Here is a 26,785-nt window from a genome sequence, read left to right on the forward strand (position 1 = left end):
CATTATCATTTTGCACAACAAGCAAATTCTAAGTCCTGGATATTAAAACTATATCTGTTTTGCTAGGAAATTTATACTCTTCGATTCTATAAATAAACGAATAAAATGAATAGCTAGAGAAGGACCACCGTTCATTGTCATGTGAATTAACAGACAGTGGAATAGTAACAATTTGAAAGAGTAAAAATACTGAAAGAAACAAATGGTGACATCTCAAGCCAAAAGAGAAATACCACTCAGAGGCTTGGAGTATATTCCACGCTTTAGTGGAATGCAACTTATTTTGTCTGTAGAATCACACAACCAGTTCACAACTTCACTAGGAATTTTCTTTTTCATGTGTGTTAAGCATTCAGTAATACAAGCAAACTTCAACAAGGGGGTGGGGGAGAGTGGATGACTGAAGTTTATTTCTTGCTAAGTGCAATCCTTTTGTCTTTTTTACATATTGACATATTACATCTCAATTTTTCAGTTAAGACAAGATACAGGCTTCAATAGGGTCAGCAACCACGGGCTGAAAACTCATCACTATTAAAGACAGACTGCAAGCCACTGGTCCCTCCTACTCCTTTCAGACAACTTAGTATTCAGAACAAAATTAATTTAGGACTATTCAGCTCATCCAGCTGCTTTGCAAAAATAATTGTAACGCAATTCCTTCAGCTCCTTCTTTCAACAAGTACATTCTTCTCTTGTATTGTGCCACTGCTCAGCCGTACCAATAGTCCAGCTCTGAGAAGTCTTGGCAGCTTCCTCATGCTGGGCTAAGAACTCTCAATTAAGTATAAATCAGTATCTTTCAGTTTTTAAAGATAAAGGAGCTGAAATATTAGGCCAGTGTAGAAGTCACGTTGCCAAGCCCATCCATTTTGCATAAGCGATCCTTTGGCCCATGTAAGCAAACCTATACTTCTTTTCTTTTTAAAGCAAATCTGAAGTAGAATATATATTTGTGCAATAATTATATACAAGTCACTCATGCCAATACTTAGCAACTAAGAGGTGTATGCTTCCTAACATGCTTTAAACATTTAAAACATAGTCGTACCAAACATCCAAAAATTAAGCGTGATCCACAACTGTGACTCCAGAACATCTCTCTGCTGTTAAACAGCAAATAATGGGGTGACATACATTCCTAATGCATCACCCACGTTCTTCTACATTCCTTTAACACATGCTGTAGACAGTGCTGCCTAAGGAAGAACACTAACTGCTTCCAGTCTTCATCAGCAGAATTCAGCCTGCTGCCCTTTAAAGGGGCACGGACACAGAAAACTAGTTTATGGCCATGGTGTTTCAGAACAAAGTGCTAAATATTAAGCCACTGGTCTAACACGTGGTATGATGACTAACACCAGACTGATATTAAATGAAACTAAAAGAAGGCTTACTGAATTATATTGTAACAACTGTATTTCCTAGGACAAGCAAAATTTACCAGCAGGCAGCAAAGATGACAAGGAAAGAAAGCTGACTCACTCAAGATTCATTTAGCAGAAAGCAGCCTCAGAGTAATTCCACAACAGTTCCCTACAGAACTTCATAAGGTGAACCAGCAGAGAGAAAGAAACTATGCCTGTTTTCTGAGGCGAAAACCACTGCTGACAATAAAGAACTTCAAATAAAAAGTAAATCCTAAGCATTCTTCAACTAGTTGTATAGGACTCTGAACAAGCTTTCATCAAGAAAGTCTCTTCCCTCTGTTATGTGTCTTATATCCCCTGGTGTTTTTATTTTTCTTGAGTTTATACTCAGGTTCAGAGTAATGAGAACACTGTGGAGAAATGGTTCGAAACTCAACAGTCAACTCAACAATAATGAGAGGGGAATGGGTTAAAAGATAAATATGCAATCCACTGTGGTGTGAGTTATGCTTCACACAGAAGGGTGTTGTAATCCCTTCCCACTTGCGTGTAGAAAGGAGCATGGCACGTTCCTCCCATTGAACCACACACCCAAACACACTCATGCTATGTTCACAATGGTATTTTTGAACATCTTCCAGCAAGCAGTTTCATTTCAGAGTAAAGGAATGTGACTAAATGTCAGACTAGACTCTTTGAAGAGTCACAGTATATGCAATGAGGTTTATGTATATATATTTATACACAAACACACACACTGAAGGAGTTTCTTGGTAGTATTTTGGGGAGTGGAAGGAGCTAGTGTTCGAATTCTATTCTGTTCCAATTTACAACATCTTCGCAGAAGAAAAAAAAGAGTACCATGTTGAATCAACAAAACAAAACCGTAGTATGGAGTTGTAGAAGAAAATAATTCTCTAACCAATAGGAAAGTTGAATAAAATTTGTAAAGATGTATTAAATGCATATTTGAAACCATTACAGTGTCATATTTAGATAGGGCATCCAAACTTTTTTGCAAAGAAAGCTCAAAAAAATGTCACCACTGTAGAAAACTGGAAAATACGTCTTTAGTGCAAGATATACAAAGACAAGCAACCGCTTCATTGTTCCAGCTGTCACTAAGATGATGTCATCTTCTGAAGGTTTAAAAGCATTTACAAGATAAATACCTGAAAACAGAAGGCTCTTCATAGTCCCCAGCCTAACCAACGGTTATAGAATCTGGCGCTACCTCCATGAATTGAAAAGATACAGGCTGAGACCAGGATGATGATGATAATATTTAACCACTGCCACCAGAGAACTTTCCAAGAATGACAGGTTTTTCACCACCAGAACCTTTTTCTCCTTAGAATAAATATATGATGTTTTCTTTAAAATTAATGTATTAATATTAATTATTAACAGAAATTAATCCATGGAAATTTTATAAGTCACTCTATGGAGATGGCCAGATAAACTGAACTGAACGTTAAGGTTTCTTTAAAAAGCAAAACAAAAAAAACCCAACAAGCAAAAAAAAAACCCAACAAATTTAGTACGGAAAACTGAGTATTGTAATCTACAATGCAATCTCACTACGAAGAAACGTCAAAACATTTTTTTCCAGGAGTTGGTTTTCCTTGTTGTCTCTAAAAACAGCATGTAGTATTTAGCTATAAATAATGACATTTTTACCTGACAAATGATATATGACACTGTATCTCCTGCCTTCACCTTTCGGCCTCCTTGAGAGTTTATCCACATGGCAACATGCACATGTGGCAGGCTTTTTTTGTCAGGATAATCCTGTGGATCTTTTGTCAGTGCCTAAGAGATCAAAGAAGGAAACAAAAACATAACTATAAGAGAAGTATTTTACTTCAGTGATGGACAACTCGGAACTTTAAGAGGCAAGATTATGTAGCAGCTATCTTCACTCGTCTACTATTCAATAGGACGCTTGCAACACATACGCACAAACACACAAAAAAGATGTGAAAATTGAAATGCAAGTGTTTTCCAGACATTAACCTTTAGGTAACTAGTCTTCCATACTTTTAAAATGTTGTTATTAATAAAATGAGAGGATGCTTTTACAATTGCTGTACAAAAAGGCATTGTAGTGAAAGTGTCACAGTCCAAAACAGATATAATGGAATTGTGTTAAAAATAAAATTAGATAAAAGAGGAAAGCATTATGCAAAATAGAAAAATATCAGGTCTTGATCATGTTTTCAATCTACAGAGCTCAAAAGGGTGAAAATGAAAAGATCCACCTCAGAATTCTTCGTGAGAGCTTCCTATCCACTCCTATTATTTCATGGTATCATAAAGATCAGAAGGACTTTTATCAGGAGTCAGTATCAAGAATAGTAAAGCTTTACTGAGACACAAAAGAGCTGTGACTTCATTTACCTTATTTATTTCAAACTGATTTACTGGGATCTGGCCATTGATCACATTTTCTCCAATTTCTATAAGCCGCCTTTGAATATTTTCCACAATTATGTCTCGGGGCTGATCAGAAAGAATCTGACCAATTACATAGCTGCAAAAACAGTTCAGAAGAAAAGCTTAAAATGCACAGAACAAAGCCATTGCAGTAAACAAATTCCTCCCTTCCCATGGGTTACCTCTACAAGTTATAGAACCTGAGGATGAATTCTGATCCAAAATTTAGAGAAATGTGCCATGATGTTTCTTGTCTTGCTTTATTTATTCACTCATTCACTAAATGCAAATTATTGTAAATAATTCTAATGTTAAGCGGTGATTTGGAATTGTTGAGTCCAACTAGTTTCTGGTTTCTGTTTCTGTTTTATTTTGGCATTTATTATTCTTTACCTTTATCACCTTTATTCTTATCCTTTATCTACAATGGGCAAGGAGGGGGCTGAAGAGAAGAGAACACACAAAGTTAAAGTAAGCAAAGTCTTGCCTATTTCTGTATGTGGTTGGAAGATCTGCCAGCTGCAGAAGAGTTAGTCACTAAAGAACACTCTCAAACATTTGTATAGCTTTAATTACTAATACATTCCTAACTTGGAAAAATTTGCTTCTATTATGATGCATCTTTTCTTAGAAAATGCAACTCTTAAGAACAGTAAGCAAGTGTGTGGTGTATTTTTACAAATGTAAAAAAAGTATTCATTTTTGGATACATTTGGACCACAATTTATTTATGTTTTCAAGACACAGTATGCAATGCAAGTTGAGTCAGTCCCCTGATCACCACCTCTTCATCCACTGCAGTTTTTTTCTTAAAAGTATGATTTCCATTGAAGCACAAGAACGTTCCATGTAAAAATTCATAAATCACCAATCCATTATCCATCATAATGAAGTATCAGAAGAATCTCAATTGAAAAAAGGAAAAGAATCAGACCTTAGTGAAGAGATCTTCTCTCTTGCACTTTTCAGATTGCACACTTTCAGCTTTAAAGGATGCTGAGAGAGCTGACCACCAGTATCCTTAACCATTCTTGAAAAGAATCTGAGCCTGTGACTCCAAATTATGATAGCACCTACCATTTGCAGAAGATTCCCGCTGTGGTTATTAAACTACATACATAAAACTCCAGCAAATCAAATGCACAGTTTTCCACAGAAGGTATAAAAGCAGGTAGTAGAACTAGGGACATATGGACTTGTACAAGCATAATCTGTTACTCATGCCAAAGTGCAATGCTTACCGTTTCCTACAAAAATCAGTGAAGATACCCTAACCCTGATATTAGCTACCAGTCTACAGGGTTCAGGAAATAGTCACATGATACCAAATATTTATGAGGCACATACTGCTTAAAACAGCAAAAAGACAACATCGCAAAGAAACTCACTTTCCAGTTTCTTTTGCAAGATCACACCAGTCTCTTCGGACTATATCCAACCCTTTCAGTTCTTGTTTAGTTACATATTTCCCATCTCCTGTTGGTTCCACGGTAAGGGCAGCATATTTCTTCTTCTTTAACAGTAGCAAGGACTTGAAGACTCCGTCAATATCAATCTCCAGCAATTTATACAACTTGTTCACTTCACTTTTGATCTGTCAATGTACCAACATTAAAACCAAATGCAACACCTTTGTAACTGTGAACAAATTTAAATTTCATGAAGACAAGTATCATTTTCAAGTTAAAAACAAGCAACACTACACAGTGTGCTCATATACATGTTTTAAAGACTCGGTAGAATCAGTTGTAAAAATCAATGAAATTAGAATTAGTTGTACAATTAACTGTGAAATTAAGTATACAGCAGTAATAACTATTAAAGTTAAGGTTCATCCGTTAGCTTCCTAAGGAATTACAGTCTGCCATATCCACCTCCCTAACAAAACCAGACAGCGCAGGGAAGCACAGGACAGAACATGACCTTGCAAATAGCAGCCTCTGGCACTTCTTAGGGCAGCTATTCCACCAGCCTCTCCAATAAATTACACGAGGGATTTCAGAGTAGGAACAGATAGAAGATGGTCAGGTAGAATACAGAAATATTCTTTATTAAAAGAAATTTTAAAAGAAAAAAAGTAGCCCTTACCTTGTTCCCCAGCTTGAAGACTTCATCCAAATTGGTGCTGTTAGTGTTTATCATAATGGAATCTGTGTCTCCATAAATCACTTCAAGGTTCATCTAAATGGAACAAATTGTTTTGAAAACTAAATCCACTCTATTTTTTTCAAGTCTCTTCATTTTCAAGACTCAAAGAGATCACTGTCCACATATTATTTCTTAAATACTAAAAAGTAGAAAAATGTAAATTTTTACGGCAAAGTCTGTACATTTCATTATGACACATTTGAACTCAAAGAGAAAAATGAAACTTAAACCACTGTTATGCTAAAAACAAATCACCATTCAGCTACATACATAATATTATAAGTAGTTAAAATTTTACCATGTGAATATTAGAAAAATAAGCAATTGAACAGTTCTACTCTTGAGAAACGAGGAACTCCAATCACCAATAAGCTCAGACTGTCAGGACACAAGTTCATTTAGATTCAAAAAGACTGCAGGACATGTTCATACTATTCAGATAAGACATTTAGCCAATGGCTTTAAGTATAATACTACAGTCAGGTATCCAACTTCATTTGTGGTCATCACAATACTATTGCAAAAAAGACTCTCTGGAGTACAAACGAACCCCAAAACAAACAAAAAAGCTTCAACAAACAGTTTGAAGGTACTTTACTCCAAGAGAAGCATTGATTAATAGATACAGGAATAAACAATATCATGGTATTGTCCAGATTAGGCTGATGTTCTTTCATATTTTTTTCAAAATATGCATGTACTTTAACATTCCTGTCTTCATACTCCCATCTTTCTACTTCTGCTCTAATTCAGTCACTGGTGTTGGTCCTCCCCTGGCCAGCAGATCTTCCAGAGTGCCAAGATTTCCTTCTGGATAATGATCTAGCCACTATGATCCAAATTTTTTCTGACCTTCAAGTTCAACAACTGAACAATTGCAGCTAGATGAATACAAACACCTACTTGATTTCTTCTCTTTGACTCACTTTCTGCCCTTCCTATTACCTCTCGCTCTGATCCATGTAGCAAACACCCCACTCACAGAAGACTGTATTCAAACAACCACCAGACTTTTCATAATCAAGAGTGACTGTGGGATAACAGAGCAAATTCTGGACAAAATGAATCACATGAAATGCACCTGAGGTGCACATGAAAGACACAGCAAGGACAGTGAAAAGAAAAACTGTCTCTACCATTAAATGTCACCAAAATATGGTCAGATGCATTCAATGACATGAAAAGTGAGAACCTGATGTCTTCATTGGTGAAGAATCAATGCAGCTGTAAAAACCACAGCATGGCTATGTCCACGTTAAGCTCCGTAGTCAGAAAAACACCCTGTGACAGAGTTTAAAGGATGCCAAAAAATAAACCATAATAAAACACTAGAACACGTAATGTAACAGGTCTATGAGTAAACTCTAATTAGCACTGTTGCTAATTTGCTTGAAACAGTTGCACACAGGCTTCAAGCAGGGACTAGATCATATCTGTGGTAGGAAAAGAAAAAAGCTATAATCCATTAGGAAGGATTACATTTGTAAACTAGGCATCCTAAGATGTGATTTCAGGTCTATTTGGGTTACAGTTCTCTTGGAATAAAAAAAATTCACCAGGTGTGCTCTTTAAGGGTTGTTGTTTAATGAAAATGCTCAGCATTACCTTTTGCACCATCTCCTTGGTATGCATCAAAATCTGAAACGAAAAAAATAATCAAAGATTAGCGTATGATATAATTACAAGCTAACGTGTGCAAACATATCCATTAGGTTGCTAATTCCAAATGCTCTCACCTTTCAAAACAAAGCAAACCACCTCTCTCCTGGCAACACGCAGTCACCTCGATACTCCTATTACATGACTAAATTCTCATCTGACCTTGTATTAATGCTATTATTAACTCCCCTAAAACAAGATTAAAACAAATCTCAAAATTGCATGTGCGTACACATTCTATAATACAAAAAAAAAAAAAAAAAAAAACCCAACAAAAAAACCCCCACAAAAAAACCATGATTGAATCAAATGCTCAAGTAAAATCTCATCAGGAGGAGCCAGAATTAATGTTCCTTCAGTAATTTAGGTCAGTCATTTTCTGCATATGTTTCATCTCATCTCTTGATATTGTTGAAGTTTTTCTCCAAAAAAAATGTTCTAACTTATTCAGTACTGCCTGGATGGTGTCTGCTCTCCAAGAATGTACTCAAAAGGCTAATTTCCTCCCAGTGATCTCAAAATAGATCGTTGAAAAGCAAACTCCTTGGGGAGACCAGAACTGGGACAAGAAACTGGGATGCAGATAGTAAATCAACAGGTAAACCTGTGTGTTAACCAGTGTTAGCTCCTTGGCCAAGAGTCATCAGCATCACAAAGAGAAAAGCGTAGCTGCAGCAGCAAGAGCTTGGTAAAGTTTGCACAGCTACATGAGAGGCTTGGCAAGTGTTTAAGTGCCTAGTGTATTCTGTGCTTTGCTCTCTTGCAGGTGAACTTTTACATGTATCCAGGTTGGCTTGTTTAAACATGGTCCAGGTTTGTTTACACTGTACCCTAGTTGCATCAGTGCAGCTAAACCATTCTGGTTAACCAATTACAGCAAAATCAGCCTCATGAACTGGATGCAAAAGTTGCACTTTGACTACATTCTTCAAGTACGTTACCTTCAACTGCACTCTACTTTTTCACTTCCAAACTTCATCTCCTTGCCTCACATACTGTAGTTTCTAGCCTAAAAAAACCCAGTGCCAGTTTCTCATTATTTTAATTCTCATGCTTCCTTTCTTCATCTTTCCACCCTTTCCCAGTTTCCAGTACTTAGTCCACCCATTTCACTCTATGCCCATTCTCTTTCTTCCTTTTAATGAAATCCTGTTCTCCTCCTCCCTCCAACATCTGGTCCATTCCTTCAGTCACCTGGCCACATTTCCACTATTCCCAATTTTGCCAGGCTGCAGGTGCTCTAGCACATGGTTCCACGCTGTGCTTGGATCCTTGGCTCACATCCTTACCTTCCTCACTCAGTATAAACATCAGAAGTGTTTCAATTATTCCTGTTAATAGCCCTGTTTACAGATCCTGTTTAAGTAACAATTTCCTTTTATGACAAGGTCACTAGTCCAGATGACAAAGGAAAGCCATGTCATGTTATCTTTTGGGAAACCTTTCTCACAGTATCCTTGTGGGCAAAATGTCCAGCATACAGCTAGATAAAAACATAATTGCAACATGTGAGTAACCGGCTCAAGCCTAAAGAGTTACAGTAAATGGGGTTACAACAGGCTGGTGGCTGGTCACTAGCAGGGTACCCCAGGGTTCCATTTTAGGGCCACTTCTTTTTAATATTTTCACAAATGAGTTGGATGTAGGACTAGAAGGTGTTCTGAGCAAGCTTGCCTATGATACAAAACTGGGAGGAGCTGTCGACCCTGTTGAGGGTGGAGGAGCCCTTAAGAGAGATCTAGACAAGTTAGAGTGCTGGGCAACCACCAACTGCATGAAGCTGGTGAAGTTTATAAGGGCAGGTAAGTGACAGGACAAGGAGAAATGGCTTTAAACTGGAGAAGGGTAGATTTAGACTAGATACTGGGAAGAAATTCTTTACTGTGAAGGTGGTGAGGCACTGGAACAGACTGCCCAGTGATGCCGTGGATGTGTCCTCCCTGAAGGCATACAAGGCCAGGCTGGTTAGGACTGCAACCTGGTCTAGAGGGAGGTGTCCCTGCCTATAGTTGGAACTAGATCTTAAAGGTTCCTTCCAAACCAAAACATTCTATGATATGATTTTGTAAGTTTAACAAGAGTAAGTGCCAGATTTTGCACCAGGAAAGGGGCAACTCTGGCTATGCATGCCAGAGATCTTGGTCAACAGCAAAGTTGAACATGGGTCAAGTGTGTCCATGCAGTCAGGAAGGCCAACTACATCCTAAGGTGCATCAAGGATAGCACTGCTAGCCAGTCAAGGGAAGTAACTGTCCTTTACACAGCACAAGTGTGGCCTTACCTTGAGTACTGTGCGCAGTTTTGGCTGCCACAGTAAAAAAATAATAATAATTTTTAAAAAAATTAGTTTATATATATATATATATGTATATATATAAGCTATTAGAGAGTATCCAAAGGAAGGCTACAAAGATAGTGAAAGTTCTGGGTGGGAAGGTGTAAGATCTATGGAGAGCAGCTGAGCCCCCTCTGTTTGCTCAGCCCAGAGCACAGGAGCTGAGGGGAGGCCTGATGGCGGCTGCAGCTCCTCACAGGGAGCGGAGAGGCAGCGCTGAGCTCTGCTCTCTGTGACAGCAACAGGGCCCGAGGGAACGGCATGGAGCTGTGTCAGAGGAAGTTCAAAGCTGGATATCAGGAAAAGGTTCTCCAGCAAGAGCATGGTCCAGCACTGGAACAGGCTCCCTAAGGAGGCGGTCATGGCACAGAGCTTGCTGGAGTTCAAGAAGAGTGTTGGCAACACTTTCAGACACAGTCTAATTTTTGTGTGGTCCTGTGTGGAGCCAGGAGTTGGACTTGATCCTTACAGGCCCCTTCCAACTTGGCATATTCTGTGATTCTGCTACAAGTTTAATGCTCTTAGAGAGGATGATTTTAAACCATTTGTTAAAGGAAAGATAGATTTGAGGCTACTAGGACAGCCTGTACAAGTTGGTACTGTAGCTTTAAAGATAGTCAAGCAATGCACCATTTTTATCAGATTATATTAAATTTAATAACTCAGTTAAGCCTTGGTGTTGTTTTTTTTTTTTTTTTTTTTTTTTACCATGCATTAAATTGCAATACTCCTTGGTCACAAGGAGCCTGTGACAGAGAGGTGAGCAGTAGAAATCAGCAGAGACAAAAAAGGTGAAAGGACAAACAGGGTAGAGCTGGCCATGCTCACGGGGAATAAGACTGTCTTCTGGGAAATCCCATATCCTCTATGAGGCTGAGAAGCCTAAAAACAAACCAAGAGTCTGGGCTATTGTTATTCCACTGCTGCCAGACAACAATTCTGAAATAAAGGCAATGCATCCATCTATACTTTGCAGTACACAAGCAGGATAAGAACCTTGGCATTCCTTCAATATTAATATCAAGTGTCTTTATTATTGCTGAATCTTTAAACCACCATAATGATTGAAACTAGAAAGTATGACGTTCCACTGTGCTTTTTCAGGATGTATTAAATTATGCACCACTGAAGCTATTCTCACTGACACTGGCATTCTTACTTTTGTAAGACCTGGCTTTGTAAACTTAACTTTTTCTTTCAATATAGTTTGTGTCTATACACATTTTTCTGGCCACTTTCTTCCTCAAAGAAGAAATTTTTGCACATAGGGATGGCATAACTCTTCCAAAGTCACCAAGGTGTGGATCTAAGCACATATTGTATGCCATACTCCTCAAGGAACCTAAGGAAAGGTTAGGCTCCAAACCACTATATAACGTTACACAACTGCCACGCAGTGAATGCCCTTAAAAGGGCTACTTCCTAAGCACACGTGGTTACCTATGAATTTATACTCTCTGAGTCAAGTTCAAAACATCCAGTTGCTTTAAAGACCATCCACTGAAGCTGCAAACTTGGTACTAGGAAAACATCATGCTTGAACTCTGATGAAGTGTCAGACTGCAAGAAGCTCAGCTGGCCTCAATCTTCTACATAGACAAAGAAGAACAGAGAAATGAAGAACAGCAGAATGAGGAGTCTCAATGGCAGATTCTCTCTGTGCTGTACGTACTCAGGTGTGTACGATTCCATTTTAATTAAAATCATTAAAAAAGTATTCCACTCATTCCTTTCTGAAAAAAAAAAAAAAAGATTCAGGTGGCACTGTCCCACTACCTTTACATGAAATTTCAATTTTTTCTAAAGTCACGGCATCAAATTTCATATACAGTCATTAACATTCTAGCTTATTCAAACTCCCCCCCTTCTCTCACTTAACAGATAACTTGTACAGAAAAAGACTCTATCTTTCCCTGAGTACTCCAAAGGGGAAACAGGACTCCCTGAAGCAGAATTAAATACATTGGACAGAGACGTGAAGAGATTCCATGTAAAAGGAAAGGCCTACCATTTTCTGCCCTTGATAATTTCTGGCAATTTCTATTTCATTCTCTGAAATAATGCTATCTATAAAAACAGAAAGATGATATTTTTAAAAATAGAATTATCTTCAACTAAAAAAAAAAAGCTTTGGCTGTGCAAAGACCATTTCTGAATTGTCTCAGAGAACAGAAGAGGATGTAGGTAATTACAAGAGGGTCACAGACAAGTTAGCTTCATCAAGTGACTGGCATATGCTAGTGCTACCCATTCTGACAGAAGATCACTTATAAGTGCCAACAGCTACAAAACAGAAGGTTATAAAGACTTGCTAAAATTCATTAATAAGGCAGTCGGTAGTTATCTGATTTCACAGCAACACCTGCATATTTATCTTCTCATTACCAATTGGATGATGGAATTTTTTTCAAGCACATTTCAAAAATCTGCCAACTTCAAGTATAAAAAAAATAAACTTTGTGGTTAATTTTTCCCTTAACAAAGTACAGCTGTTGAGAATAATTGTTCAAGATCTTACCCTGTAATGTCAACTGCAGCAGAACAAAGAGTATTTAATTAGCAAATCTATCCAGTAATTCAACACCTATTATATAAAATGCCTTCGTGATTTTATTCAGGATAATTTGCTAAGAGGGTTATTACTGACATTCAGATGAAATTTAAAATTCCTACGCAAGTCGAGTCATAATAGCAGTAATGATCCCCCCAATCAGGAGATACTGTGTCACACAAGGTTCTTTTGCAATGCAGCAGCCGATTTCCTGACTTCTTAATTCCTGGGCTCGGCTCAGTGAGAGCCCTTCACACCAATATTTCAGTCAGCAATACATCCTTAATGGGACTCTATTAAAATACCTAGAATAAAAATGACTTCTTTTTTTTTTGTTAAGAAGAATGACAGCACTGCTATCATATCAATCATTAGCAGTTTCTCAGAAATGCGCAGCAAAGGAAGGGAGGCTTACAGCGAGGCTGGGAAGACAGAAGAAAGGAGGAAGAAAATAGGAAAATTGTTACTCGTTAGTTTCCTTTCGCAAATAATATTGTGCCGCTCATGAGAGCTGGATTGTCTCCTATTGCAGGCAATCCAAGTAGGAAGAATTAATTGCCTGGCAACCCATCTGTACAGCCATGCCCCCTCCCCCCCAACAAACATATACTTCTAAAAACCTGTGAACTCCTGCGCACAGTGAACAGCTGTGAGATTCTAGTTTAACTTTTTACTTGCAAGAGCGAGACTAGCAACACACGCACGCTCTCGCCCATGAAACGTGAGTCGACAAACTGAAACATTATAATTGCAGACCATAAATCAAAGTGCAAAATTCTGTCCTAATTTGACTCCAACATACTAATTACTTAATTAAATGGGAACGTGATTTAAGAAAGGGAACGACTAAGAAACATACAAATATACAAAGAACAGTTTTTTCCATCACATCAAGTATCTTATGACATACCTATTTCAAAGCCACTAAAGAGCACCTTCCAGCAAGAGGATTCCGGTGTGAAAACAAGCTAAGATTTCTAGTGGAGTTAAAACCCAATGGGATAGGGCACAAAGCTAGCATGCAAAGCAAAGACCTCTGCCGAAGACATACGAATTCTCTGTAGACTCCTGGGACCACCGACATGAAGGAACAGAAAGGGAGATTTATGTCAGGTTGAAGAGACTTAGCAGAGTGATTTCAAAAATACTGCATCAAAGGTGCGTATCGAGAAAGAAAAATCATTTGTGCCTTTGAAAAAGAAAAACTCTTCATGCCTTGACGAAAACTATATTTTTGAAGACTATCCTGTAGATATCTACTGTATGCCTGAGATTTTTTCACCAGCTCGGGTGTTTACTACTAACTGGTAATATTTCTGTTATTAGCTTTAACAATTCCTCTGTGGTCAGTACATATCACCACTAATTAATCCACATAAGCACTTACAATGTATTCACTAGCTTTGCTACTATTTTCTGCTAAGTAACCTCTAAACCTTGTCTGCAGAATACTGCAAGATGGGTTCTTTAAGGAGGATCTTCAAAAAGATTTCTATCCTTCAATAAGAAAGGCACACGTATTCCATGCTGGATGTGGCTCTGGGCAGCCTGGTCTGGTGGTTGGCTACCCTGCACATAGCAGGGCGGTTGAAACTCAATGATCATTGTGGTCCTTTTCAACCCAGGCCATTCAATGACTTTTTCAGCGACACTGAAATTACCTGCCCATACTCTACTCAACAAAGCTGACAGAAAGACCTCACTACAACCTTGCTAGATGCTGTGCATAAAATCAAAATTGGGTGGTGCACCAAAACCAAAGGGACACTGGTTCCAAGACACAAAGCAACACACAGAAAGATCCAGCGACACGTTTACATGACAACAAAAGTTAGGATCTTCTGCCTCACAAACAACAGAAAATGCACGAAGAGGCAGCATTAGAAATGTTCTGAACACAACAAAAATCATGCGTATGTTTGTCACATTTTGACAAGGAAAGCAAATATGACAGTAAAACACTGAAGAGGATGATGTGAATCAAATTACAACTTGAAGACAATGTTCCCTTGGTACCAGAAACAATTATATCTTTAAAATTCTACAATACTTCTGCTTCGAGTACTTGTGATGAGCTTTGATAAGAAAACAGGAAGAAAAGAATTAATTCTTTATTAAGTTGTACCATTATTAGACATTCTGCACAATATATAACAAATTATGCTACACTAAAGCAAATTTTGGCTATTTTGGAAATAACTGTTATGATACAAGGATGGAAGATAAACACAGAAACGTAATCCTACAGCTCTGGACCTCTGTTTTGTAACTCTGGAGTTACAAAAACCCCACACACCACTCCCCTCAAAAATCTCCTGCGTAGGAAATTCATTTACAATCCTGCAAAAGAAGAAATGGAATGCTTAACAACAAAGTTGAACACATGATTAAAAAGAAGCTAACTGATTCAGTTCTTACCCCACCTTTGTGTTCTCAGAAGCGTTAAGAACACAAAATCAGAATGAATGACAAGCTCTTAAAGGCATCTGTATGGCACAAGCATTTCTTAACTCTGAGGTCTGGTAATGCTTGTTCCAGAGAAACCACATCACAGAACCAGCAGCAGTTCCTAGAAAAGCACCGGGGCTCACAGTCCACCCCCTGAATTATTTTCTTCCTGAGCTACTCATTCAACACAGAAAATCTAAAATGAATGAAAAAGCAAGGAAGGTTTTTTTCTCCGACTATTTTAGTCTATGAAAAAAATAAACAAGATCTGTAATACGTAAAGCCCCTTGAAGAACATGGTACTCAAACCAATTTTAGTTCATTAACTCTCCTGAATAATTTTTTATTTAAATCCATTAAATACATCTATGCTTGATGAACACTTTGTACTTAACTGTAAGATGTAAGAAAACCTTTTGTGCATTTCAAGTACATTGCACCTACATCAAAAGCTAGGTTTATCACAAAGTAGAAGTAAAATCACGTCTAATAAACAGAAATATATCAAGCATCATTTATTATTTCCTAATAAAATCAAAATGTGTGTTAAGGTATTGAATATTCAAGTGAATACAGACAAGTATATTCTCCTCAGAAGAAAAAAAGCAGCATTTATTTTAGTGAAATGAACATTTAGGCAGGAAGGCTTTATTTTGGATTGTTTCCCAAACAATGAGCATTATAAAAAAAGGCTTCTACTAAAAAAATATGGCCTTTTCCTTAAAGAATTGTAGGCACTTCCGCAGTAAGTAGAGAGAACCAAGCAACCTCTACACAGACACAGGTATATTCACTGAAAACAACCTTGAAATTTTATCGAAACGGAGAGGACATGCTAGCCTTGGTAACAAATACTGCGTTTGAATGTTGTGTCCATCAAAAAACCGTTGTAAGTCATTTGAAGTGCTTTAAAATCAAACTGTTCTTCCATCATGACTAAGTGGTCTTCTATCAAAACAAGATCTATTTAAATTCAGAGATGTATTTTAGCCTCTAATTACCCACCAAAAAAAGTTCTTATACCTAATTTCTTAAATGTCATGCAATATTTCCAAACAGCATGTAATTTTGTTTCATTAAACTAGATGCATTTAGACAACATGACAGTTGTTTATATAAAATTAAACAATACTAATTCATCTTTCGTGGTTGTACAGCTTAGTGCTGGCAGCAAGGCTTTGGTTTTTGTGATCACAGAATCCTCTGTGAGGGATCAAGAATCAGTTGGGCAATGCAGGATCCATCTGACTGGACAGGGCAAAACGATCGTTGTCAACTGGCTACTCAAGCTGGTAAGAAAGGCATTAATTTGGATTGATGGAGGTTGAAGCACATGATCAATTACTAAGGAAGTGGCAGACTAAGATGGGAAGGGTGGGTGTAGCGCAGGGATAGGTACCTGGTCCTATATTGTGCAGTAGCTGTGTTAGTGATATAGATGATGGTGCAGGGCATACCCTCAGCAGGTCTGCAGGGAGTGCAAAACAAAGACGAATGTCAGAGGCACCGGATGGTTGTGCTGCTGTGCAGAAGGTCCTCAGCGGGCTGGAGATACCTCGTGGCCTACAGGAAGCTCACGAAGTTCAGCAGAAGGAAATGGCAAGTCCTTCCCCAAAGGAGGAAGAACCCCGTGGACTCTGGGACTGAGCAGCAGGGAAGCAGCTTTGTAGAGAAAGACCTGGTCATCCTGGCAGATGCTGTGCTGTCCCCAGTCCAGTAACGTAACCTAGTGGCAAAAAAGGCCTAGGAAACCCTGGGCTGCATGAGACAGTGTTGGCAGCAGGTTGTGGGAGGTGATCCTCTCCCTTCACTTGGTGCTGGCGAGACACACGAGGAGTGCTGTGTTCCTCTGAGCTCCCTGATACAATAAAGATGCACGCATACCGGATCAAGTCCAGCACAGGAGCACAAAGATAATTATGGAAACAAGAACATTCTGAAAGCCTCTAAAATAATCCACTCCAGATCTAAGACTCTGATAAAGGAAGCAGAAGTTCCTGCACATTCAGCTTCCTAACTCTACTGGGATGTTCAGTTTTCCATTGAGCTACTCGAAGTTAAAAGACAAGACAACAACAATCAGGTATATACAAATTGCTACAGTGATCATAATTGCTCCTAAAACACAAAGTATGTGCTAAAAGCAAGTTCTTTTAGGATTGCTCAATCAGGCAAAAAAAAAAAAAAGAGAGAGAATCTACTATAAGATGAATCTTGTTGCATCAATGAAGTAACTGAACAAGACTTTTATCATGCAGAAGCATATACACAAAGCAGTGGAAAAAACTGTTATTTGAGGAAGGGAAACCTCAGTCTTTTGACAGAGCCATCTTTCCTTGTTAAGATAGATAACTGAAAGAAATGCAGTAAGGCTTATCTCAGTTCCAAAGAACAATGAAGCCCGCATGAATTCAGCACTTGTAACAACAATGGAGATTTTACCAAGGTTCCTATGCACGACTAATTAATTATCACAGCTTAAGTCTCAGAAACTCACAGTCGTGTTAGGTATTGATCAAAGTAATGAAAAGATAGGAGTAGGGCAGGTACCACCTCCAGTACCTTTGCCTTTAGCAGCTCTTAACTGTCTTCTTCGATGATATCAAGAAATGAAATTAGTTTTCATCTCTGCATGGGACACTTAACCTCTTCTGCTTCAGGCAGGACCTAGTGATTGTTCCAAGGATGTGAAAAGACAGCAAGGAGCATGCATGGTTAATAGCATGAAGTCTCAATCAGATTTCCTATTTGTTCAGTGCGACCTCTGCACAGCACTTGATGAAGCTGATCTGGATACAGACAAAAAGAGTTTCTAAGAGTGCCCACCAGAGTCAGCCATAGTCTTTTCAGATCATCTCTTCAAAATGAGCTCCTGAATTCTCTATGTATGTCTGACCTAAAGAAATGAAGATGAAGCCCCTGAGGACATAAAAGACCCCAAAAAACAAGTAAGTATATACAAACCATGTCAGAAATAAGATCTACAGGGCTGACATATAGTTCTAAGATGTACAGCTAATTTCTGTCATACACTGACATCTCCATGCAGATGAAGAAGTAACAAAATAATCATTCTAAAAGTTTAAGGCTTTCGTATATTTTTTCTGAACTTACTACAAAAGAAAATTGCCAGATAACAGTCCTAAATAGCCTGTTAAGAAAAAAAGAACCAAGGTTTGCTACCATAAGTCAGCAAGAGGAGCTATAGAGTGTATTGGGGCAACTTCATCTTCCAGGCTTTTCCTATACAGAAGTGCAGGAAACTAAAAAAATAAAGTAGTCAATGCCAATGGAATGCCCCATCCACACATCCACAATAGCCTACAAGTTATAATAAACACTTCAAGGAGTTACATATAGATCAATGTCCAATGTTATGGGAGCTTCCACAGAAACACATTCACATTTCATGAACATGCTATACATATACTAAGAAAAGTTCAGTCTTACGCAAAAACAGATTCCTGAAAGGGATCACCTTCTTTTCAGACTTCAATATTTTAGCAGTTAGTGGTCAATTGGTTAAATATCCAAAACAGCAATCTAGAGCATTTTTAAATACCATTTGCCTGCTCAATATCCTGTCACATAACAGAGGACACCTGCACTGTTTTTAAAACCAGAAAAAAGTTAGAGGCATATCAAAGCATTCAATGTAATGTTTCAAGAACTTGAACTAATGAATACAGATTACAGTTTCAGAAGTTACTTTTATGTATTGGTCTGTCATTAAGCGCTCCACGCACAGTCCATTTCAGTATTTAGAGATTCCATATTAATAACAGTACGGTTTTGTTACTAATGGAACCAAGTTGTTAAAATATCATTATACTGTACCACAGGATACGGATTTGTTTGTTAGTAGTAAAGAGAATGAAAATATTAAGACTAGAAAAACAAACAAATGTATTTAACCTTTCAACGTGACCCTCTTGGAACTCAAGCCAAAAACTAACTTTCAGCCACATATCAGATTAAAGTAGTAGAGTTTTACCACTCACTCAATCCACATAATTCACCTAAAATGGTATTACTCAACAGGAATACATTTCTATTCTAGGGATGGAAAAACCTTAATTATAAATGCAACTAAAGCATACTACCCTCCATAAATCCATTACTGCAAGAGAGGCATGCTGATTATTTTTAAATCCTTAATTTGTCATTTAGACCTACTGTTATCTCATTTGTAAAGAATTCAAAACACATTTGCACAAAACTAGCTTTCTAAAACATTAACTGTGTTTATAAATCTCTCACTTATTTCCCTACAGTTTGACAGGATTGATTTTGCGCTACATACTTTAACTCAATCAATCTCTGACTTTGGAAATTTTCATTTAAATTCTTCATCCCACAAATTCAGTTAAAGAAAGAACATCACAACCTAAAGGTTTTGTTTAATCTAAAAACATACGTAACAAGCTTTCCTATTTCTTATTACTTTGAATCATTAATAAAAATCTCAGCTTTCACTCATATGCCAACGAAGACTTCTTTCAAAGCTCTCTCTTGCTTTTACTCTTCAGTTTAAACAGAAGGCACCAGTACTAATTTACATTATTGTCACACCAGTCATTCAATATCCTCATTAGAATTATATCTGAAATGAGACCTGCAGGGCCCTGAGAAAAGTTTCAGTGCCAACATCATAATCCAAACACAAGCCCTGGTCAACAGCAGCTTAATTTTGTCTACTGCTATTACAGACACAAGCATTGGTAAGCTGTTTTTTAATGCCTTTAGATTATGGCAGGTGGCTAAAAAACAAAAACAACATCAATTAAAAAAAAAATAAAGAAAGCGTAAGGAATCACAGAATCATAGAATTGAGTTGGAAGGGAACCCTACATTTCACCTAGTCCAACTCCCCTGCTGCAAACAGGGATCTATACATAGATAAGGATACAATATCAGAACAGAAATCCATGTATGAGCTTTCTAGCATTCCAAGACCTGGTTTGAACTAAAACAAGAACAACTGTCTTGCCATCAAAACAAATAACCACTCAAAAAAGCCCCCACATATTTCCTGTAGAGAGCAGAGGAATATCAAGTACTCATAAAAAACATTCAAGAGCACTAGATTTTTTTTTACTGATTCAAAAATACGTCACATCTGCTGTCTGGAAAAAAAGCCTGCTGACCAGCCTCCATGACATGGAAGAGACATTGCTGCTTTCTGACATAGGTAATATTAATTTTTGTATGATCCAATTAGCTGCAAAACAAGAGACCTGAAAGGGTTTTCCCAGGAAATACACACTCAGTATGGCTGATAGCAGACCTTCATAAGTCATGCTCTGTTCTGAGGCAGTATATACTTCAACATTTCATATTTATTAACCTACATATTTAGAATCATAGAATGGCATGGGTTGGAAGGGTCCTCAAAGTTCACCTAGTTCCAACCCCCTGCCATAGGCAGGGTTGCCAACTGCTACATCAAGCACACCAGATCAAGCTACCCTGGACCCCATCCAACCGAGCCTTTAAAACCTCCAGGGAAGAGTCATCCACAATCTCTCTGGGCAGCCTGTCCCAGTGCCTCACTGCCTTCTCTGTGAAAAACTCCCCTCACATCTAATCTAAATCTTCCCTCTGTTATTTTAAAACCATTCCCCCTTCTCCCGTCACTATCTATCCGTGTAAAAAGTTGATTTCCCTCATGATTATAATCGCCCTTTAAATATTGGAAGGCTGTTATGAGGTGTCCCCAGAACCTCCTCAACCATATTTCTCTACTATTTATTTCAACCATACATAACAAAGCATTTACAGGAAGATAATACTTTTGCATTCAAAGTCATGAACCAACCTCAATATGACGGAGTTCAATAAAAGTTATCCTAAAATATTATACAGAATACTGAATTTATTAATTCTTTCTCAAGCTTATGACCTTACGATACTGACAGCTACAATCTTAAGGGGGAAAAAAAAAAGGCTGAAGTGAATCTCGACAGTTCATCAGTTCATCTACTATCCCATTACCATTCAGTTATTCATATCAACTACATATAACAATATGTCTATAATGGATCAGATGTGCCATCCACCTGAACTACTGCAGCTTTTCTATTTCAGTTTTCCCTTTTCATGAATAGTTGCTCTGCTACAATCCATCACATAAGAAAACTGTCACAAAGCCGAAATACGGCAAATTCAAAGTATTTGAATATTTATTTGATTAAAGTATAGAAGATTATCCTTATTCGGTTAAAGTATAGAAGATTATCCAGTAGATGAGAAAGGTAATTAACATCTAATTTCAAGCTTTTCAAATGAGCCTCCCCGGCAACACTGGAAGAGTTCTACACTAAATAAGTTTCTCATTTTCATTCAAAAAGGCACACCTGGCAGACCAACAGTAATGGTATGAAAGAGAAAACAGAAGACAAAGAAGTATTCAAATCAAGCAAAAAACATTTTGCACACTCTTTTCCACGTGTGCTTCCAGTCATACCATCAACCAAGTAACATCTGAATAAACGAGGTATGCACATCCTGTGAGAGATAATTTAACAGGTTAGATAGAAAAGATATTTAAATTTCTCAGAAGTCAAGCAATAAAAACAACCTACAGAGCCCAGAAGCAAACAGACTTCTAGACTGACTTTCGAGATGGATTTGCTGACGCCACTGGTGGTTGAATTTCCAAGCTTAAAACATCAGGCATACAGTTTTGTGCAACAGCAGAACAAAATCCCCAGTACAAGCTGACCACTTACAAGGGGCCCATCTTCACCCAGTTTATAGGCTTAGATTGTCAATTCTCCAGCAATGCCATAACATGCACGCTGTTGGGACTTCCATAAATTATTTTGCATGTTTTGAGCATACAACTGCTATTTCTGGTACTAAACATTATCATTTCCTATATACTCTACGCATCATTTTTTCCTCAAGGTTTTTCACCAGGCTATAGAGGACACCTTAAGTAAAAAAAGGAAAACATAATGACCAAAACAGACCTCAAAAGAATTCAAGGACATAAGCTCTCCAAACACCTTGGTAATAAAATGAAATTGTTCAAACATTAAAAGAAAATATCCAAATGTTGCTACCAAAAAAAACCAGACATGATAAAAATAGTAAAGGTACTAGCTAGAAAGAAATATTTGTAACTTGGTAAACCAACATAGAATAAAAGCCAAGTTTGAGGCTCATATCAGAGCCAAGCCTGTTTAAAAGGCAATGATCTAGGAGTAACATTAAAAACAAAGTGGTTTTTTGTCCTTCCTAGCCTGACGTTTCACAAAAAAAATGCTTCTGATCTTAATAGCAAGCTACAGATGGGGGACTTACAAGGCAGACATCTTCCATACTAACGTCTCCCTATAGAAAAACTGGGGGTAGCTATATCCAAAAGCATAACTGTCCCAGGAATCCAAATCAGTAGTACCCACTAAAAGCTTGGGAGGAGGAGGTCATAACATTTTAAGATAAGCTGTCCCCAACCTCCCTCTGCCAAAATAACAGATCTCTCTTGGATCAGAAGCAGCTTCAGAAAAATACTCCAATTGCTGCTCCTGCTGCGGAGACAGGAATTTATGATGGGCTATGGGAAGCACCCCACTGGCCTCAACTCTGAAACACCGATGAGGACTGCATCATAAAGGCCTTACACACTGTGAGGGATTGCCAAGTATACCATAAAACAAGGACGCCAAATTACAATCCTAATCTTACTTCTGAGCCCTGTATTTTCAGCCCTTAGCATAGATTTGCCCCCCACAAAAAGTATTAAGTGTCAGAAGAGGTCCTCTGATTGATTCCTAATCTAACTGATTTGTAAGGCTAGTTAAGACATGGCCAAACTGTGTCCATGTCTTACTTAACATCAGCGTTCAAGCAAGTTTCACACAATGTGATTACAATTGACTAAAAGAGTCTTCCTTCAGTAATCACTTAGAATGAATTTTACATTAGCAGGATCAAGCACACGTCAGACCTCAGTGGAAATGAAAAGGGCTTATAGTAATAGGATTTATAAATCCACCACATTAGGTTAATGGCTAAATGATTTACATGTAACTTTTCCCCCTCCTCCTCCTCCTCACCCTTTAATGAAAAAAAAAAGTAAAAAAAAATCCTATATTTGGCACTTTTAACTGTGAGTATCAAGGCAAAAACAGACATTCATGTACTTCTTTTTAATTAGCTGAAAATTAAAAGCCACGAGTGACTCTTCATTAACTCTTTCAGAGCAAGAATAATCAATTCAATTTTTATAAAGCCAGCATGCTTGAAGACCCTTATGACCTATTTCAAACAAACACAATGAGCCATCTACGCACGCATAATGAAGCTCAAATGGTTTGAACCAATAAATATGCAACTGATAAAAATGAGATCCTTATTCTTCATAAATTGGCAGTAATGGAGTTCTTCATATGAATATTTTCAATTGCAGAGACGACTCTAAAAGCCCTTGCTCCTTCTCAGCCAGCAATTCAATCCAACCGTTAGTAGCAGTTACTAATGACACGGGAATACAGATGGCTTAGAGCCAGCACTCCCTCTCTGCAAGCATTGGAATGTCCTACACCATGTGGTAAACCAGGTGCTTTGTTTTGTTCATTTGGCAGCCGAGACTCTCATTTTCTGGAAATCTGAAAGGAAAGTCATTCAGCTGAGCCCCTGCAGCAGCAGTCACTTTCATCTGCTGCCTTCCCTGGGTACAGGCAGGGAAGGGGTTCATCAGCAGGTCCTACCTGGCTCCCACCCCTCCCCAGAATGGGTGCCAGGTCAGGAAGGAAGGGTGAATGCTCAAGCTACATGCACGCCACCCTTATATTCACCAAAATTAATTAAAAATTGTCAGATAACAAGGTCAGCACTTCTCAATTATACGCTGCTTTACACTTTCAGGTCACTGTTCAGACGTTAATAAATGAATCCAACACCATATGCTTAAAAATAGCTCATCAAGCATCCACCCGTTGTCACAGGCATAGCTACACTAGCACCACCTCACTTTCTTTCCATAGCAGCAGCAGGCCGGCCCTCTGCTGGAGCAGACCCCCTGCCCTGCCCTCCCCTCTCGGCAGCCCTGGATAGGGACGTTGTGCCCCTCAGCCCAGCTCACCACAAAGGCTGGGCTTATATACACCTGCCCGCTCCTCTTGGGAAACGCATTATCTGCAGCCAGCTCAGGCCCAGCAGCCTGACAATAGCCAGGAGGAGCCAGTCGCTCCCCAGTCCGGCCGGGTATCAGGTTCACATTCCTTCCCCACAAACACTTGTCCCGTGTCACACAAAAGAGTGACCAACAAACCTGATACAGGGTCGTTAAATTCAGACAGTGAGGCACCACACAATGACCTTTAGAAGAACGATATTAACAGGTGGCTGGTGTCTAAAACAAATCATTATATTACACTTTAGCAGCATGGACCGAAGTGGAAACACATTGTCTTGTCATCAGCAATTGAATAAGCCCCAAGTAATGCCACTAAAATACAATTTTCACACTCGGGAGCTATTTTTCTTCATCTTTCTTCGTGGAGCATGGATGAGGAGCAGCAACGTTCCAAACACAAGGCAGCTCATCTGAAGATTTCCCGAGGGAATCTGATGTTTCCACCTCTGAGCTGCAAGAATCCTGCTATCACTCAGAGATCACACAAGAATTCTTCAAGATTAAATTCAAGTGTTGCCTATTAATTTACCCCTCTTGAAAGCAGTCCGCTTAAAACACAGCCCTACTTCAATTATAAACAAAGAAACGGATAACGTAGCAGCTCCTAAGCAAAGTTCTTCGAAACCTGGATGAGAAACAAAGCTACAAGCGATCAAATTAATTGCCCTCGCTCACTAATTAGCTTTCCCAACATCAATCATCTCAAGTTAGCAAGTTTTCATCAACTTTTAACCCCGAGACAAGTCACTGCTTTGACAGGAAGGACAGCTGTGACAAAAGGCTGCAACGTTTTGGGAAAGGCGGCCATTTCCGACCACGTCCAGAGCTGAACTCTGGCTGGTGGGGGCAAAGAGGGGAGGGGAGACCATGTTCCTTACCCTGACAGCCCTGCCAGGCCTCCACGGCGGGGAGCAGGGCGGAGGGCCCTGCTGTCCGCCTCACACTGCAGCCTGGGCCACATGTCGCAGCAAGGCAGCAGATCGGTTTCCTGTCAGCTGCAGAACGGCGGACACTTAAGCTGCTCAAAGGCTTCTCATTCTTTGCTTTGGAAAGGGGAGGGTAGGTTCAAGGACGCTACCAGCCTAATTTATGTTTTACGCACACAGGCAAAGCTATGATATCATACCTTAAAGCAAGAGGCTAACTGGTAACGTATGGCTTTGGTACTGACACGTGGATGGATGGTGGAAGGAGTTACAAAAATGCTCGCAGTGAAATGCATCAGAGAGATACATTGCTCAAAGTTTCATACAGTGGTGCAGGCCTTCTCAGCTGTCTGCTTCTACAGCCACAAGCGATACACCTGTTAGTTTGTTAAGGAACAGCCCACAAGCACCTCAGCCATCAGCATCCAAAAGTACAATGAACTCCTAGAGCCACAACAAACCAGGATCTGCTTCGCACTCCCTTTTGCCTTCGGAAAGCAAATCAGAAACTGGCCAGCAGATGCCATTTTGATCAAGAATGAGAAGCCAGTTTGAGGCAGTCAGGTCAGCCCTGGCAGCTGCTCTGCCCCTCTCAACCTCCTGCACCCAGCTTCTCACCTCAAGCCCATCATTTTAATTCAGGCAAGAGTGAGAGCTGAATTATACACATCTTAGGGAACACGAAGGCTCCCACCATGATTTATAAGCAACATGATAGTGGTTTTTGGTCTATCTAGCTGAAAAATAGTACCAATGACCAACTTGGAAAGTGACTAGAAACAAAAAGTGGATGCTTTGGCAGTAAAGACATCTAACACTTCAGGAAAAATAAAAATAGCTGTTAAGATACACAAAAATGTATAAGGTATATCAACAAAAAGCAAAAGCCAGCTGTACCACAAATCTCCAGTCTCCTTATATATGTAAAAAGTACCTAAAATCTTCTCCTAAAGTTTTCCTTCCACAACAAAAAGAAAATAAATCAACAACACACTAACTCCTATACAGTCAGTGTCATCAGCTTTTTTTCTTCCTATTGAATAAACATTTATTATATATGCTTTCTATATTTTCTCTATTTATGATATATATCCTATGTAGGCGAGTCACAAGCTCTTTATTTCCTTTCTTAGTAGTCTGAACACTGAAAACAAAAGCAAAATCACACAACATCTACATAAAACAAAACAGAAGTGTCACAATTACAATCTGGAACATCATATACTAACTTCAGTGACATGGTTAAATTACCCTATAACAATATGCTAATTCATACCAGTCAAAGCATTTCTTCAAGAGTTAATGTCTGACAACGGTAACTTAAGGTAAAGGAAAAGGAAGGATGCAGAAGGAAAAAACAACACAAAACAAAACAACTTTATTCTAGATTTTGACCATAGCTGGAGTAAGAGAAACCTTGGTTTTCTTTTTTCTGGATTGAGCTCAGGCCCTCAAGCTTCTCTGAGGACTGAATAAAGACGTCCTTCCAGTCCATTGTGAATTGTTCCTTGTCTAACAAAAGTACACTGAAGCTTTAAGTAAAGCACATCTGTTGAGCATCTGAAAGACAACAGTTAATAGGATTATAACTGGATCACCTGTGGACTCCATGAGGCCCATCTCTCCATGCCTGTGTGATCAGATCCACTATGGAGAAGACAGTGTAGTCTGAGTGTGCTGAGAGATGGAGTCTCCTGGGCAGGACAAAGCTACTGCACAATCTCTTTTCAAGAGACCTCTTGCACAAGTTGCTAGAAGTGCAAGAAA

The 26,785-nt window shown here is 38.7% G+C and overlaps 1 protein-coding gene across 3 annotated transcripts in view; it reads right to left on the reverse strand.

Annotated features, from left to right (window-relative positions):
• POLA1 (DNA polymerase alpha 1, catalytic subunit) overlaps positions 1-26,785 on the reverse strand; it is a 191,627-nt gene that overhangs the window by 111,006 nt on the left and 53,836 nt on the right. For all 3 annotated transcript variants that reach the window (XM_015302675.4, XM_015302671.4, XM_040669778.2), the window contains exons 27-31: positions 7,560-7,592; positions 5,895-5,987; positions 5,195-5,400; positions 3,771-3,903; positions 3,051-3,182 (exon numbers count right to left, since the gene is read on the reverse strand). In XM_015302675.4, the coding sequence (XP_015158161.2) occupies positions 3,051-3,182; positions 3,771-3,903; positions 5,195-5,400; positions 5,895-5,987; positions 7,560-7,592 (597 nt within the window). The remainder of the gene's footprint in view (positions 1-3,050; positions 3,183-3,770; positions 3,904-5,194; positions 5,401-5,894; positions 5,988-7,559; positions 7,593-26,785) is intronic.

The sequence above is a fragment of the Gallus gallus genome, chromosome 1 (genome assembly GCF_016699485.2).
Source record: "Gallus gallus isolate bGalGal1 chromosome 1, bGalGal1.mat.broiler.GRCg7b, whole genome shotgun sequence".
Taxonomy (NCBI): domain Eukaryota; kingdom Metazoa; phylum Chordata; class Aves; order Galliformes; family Phasianidae; genus Gallus; species Gallus gallus.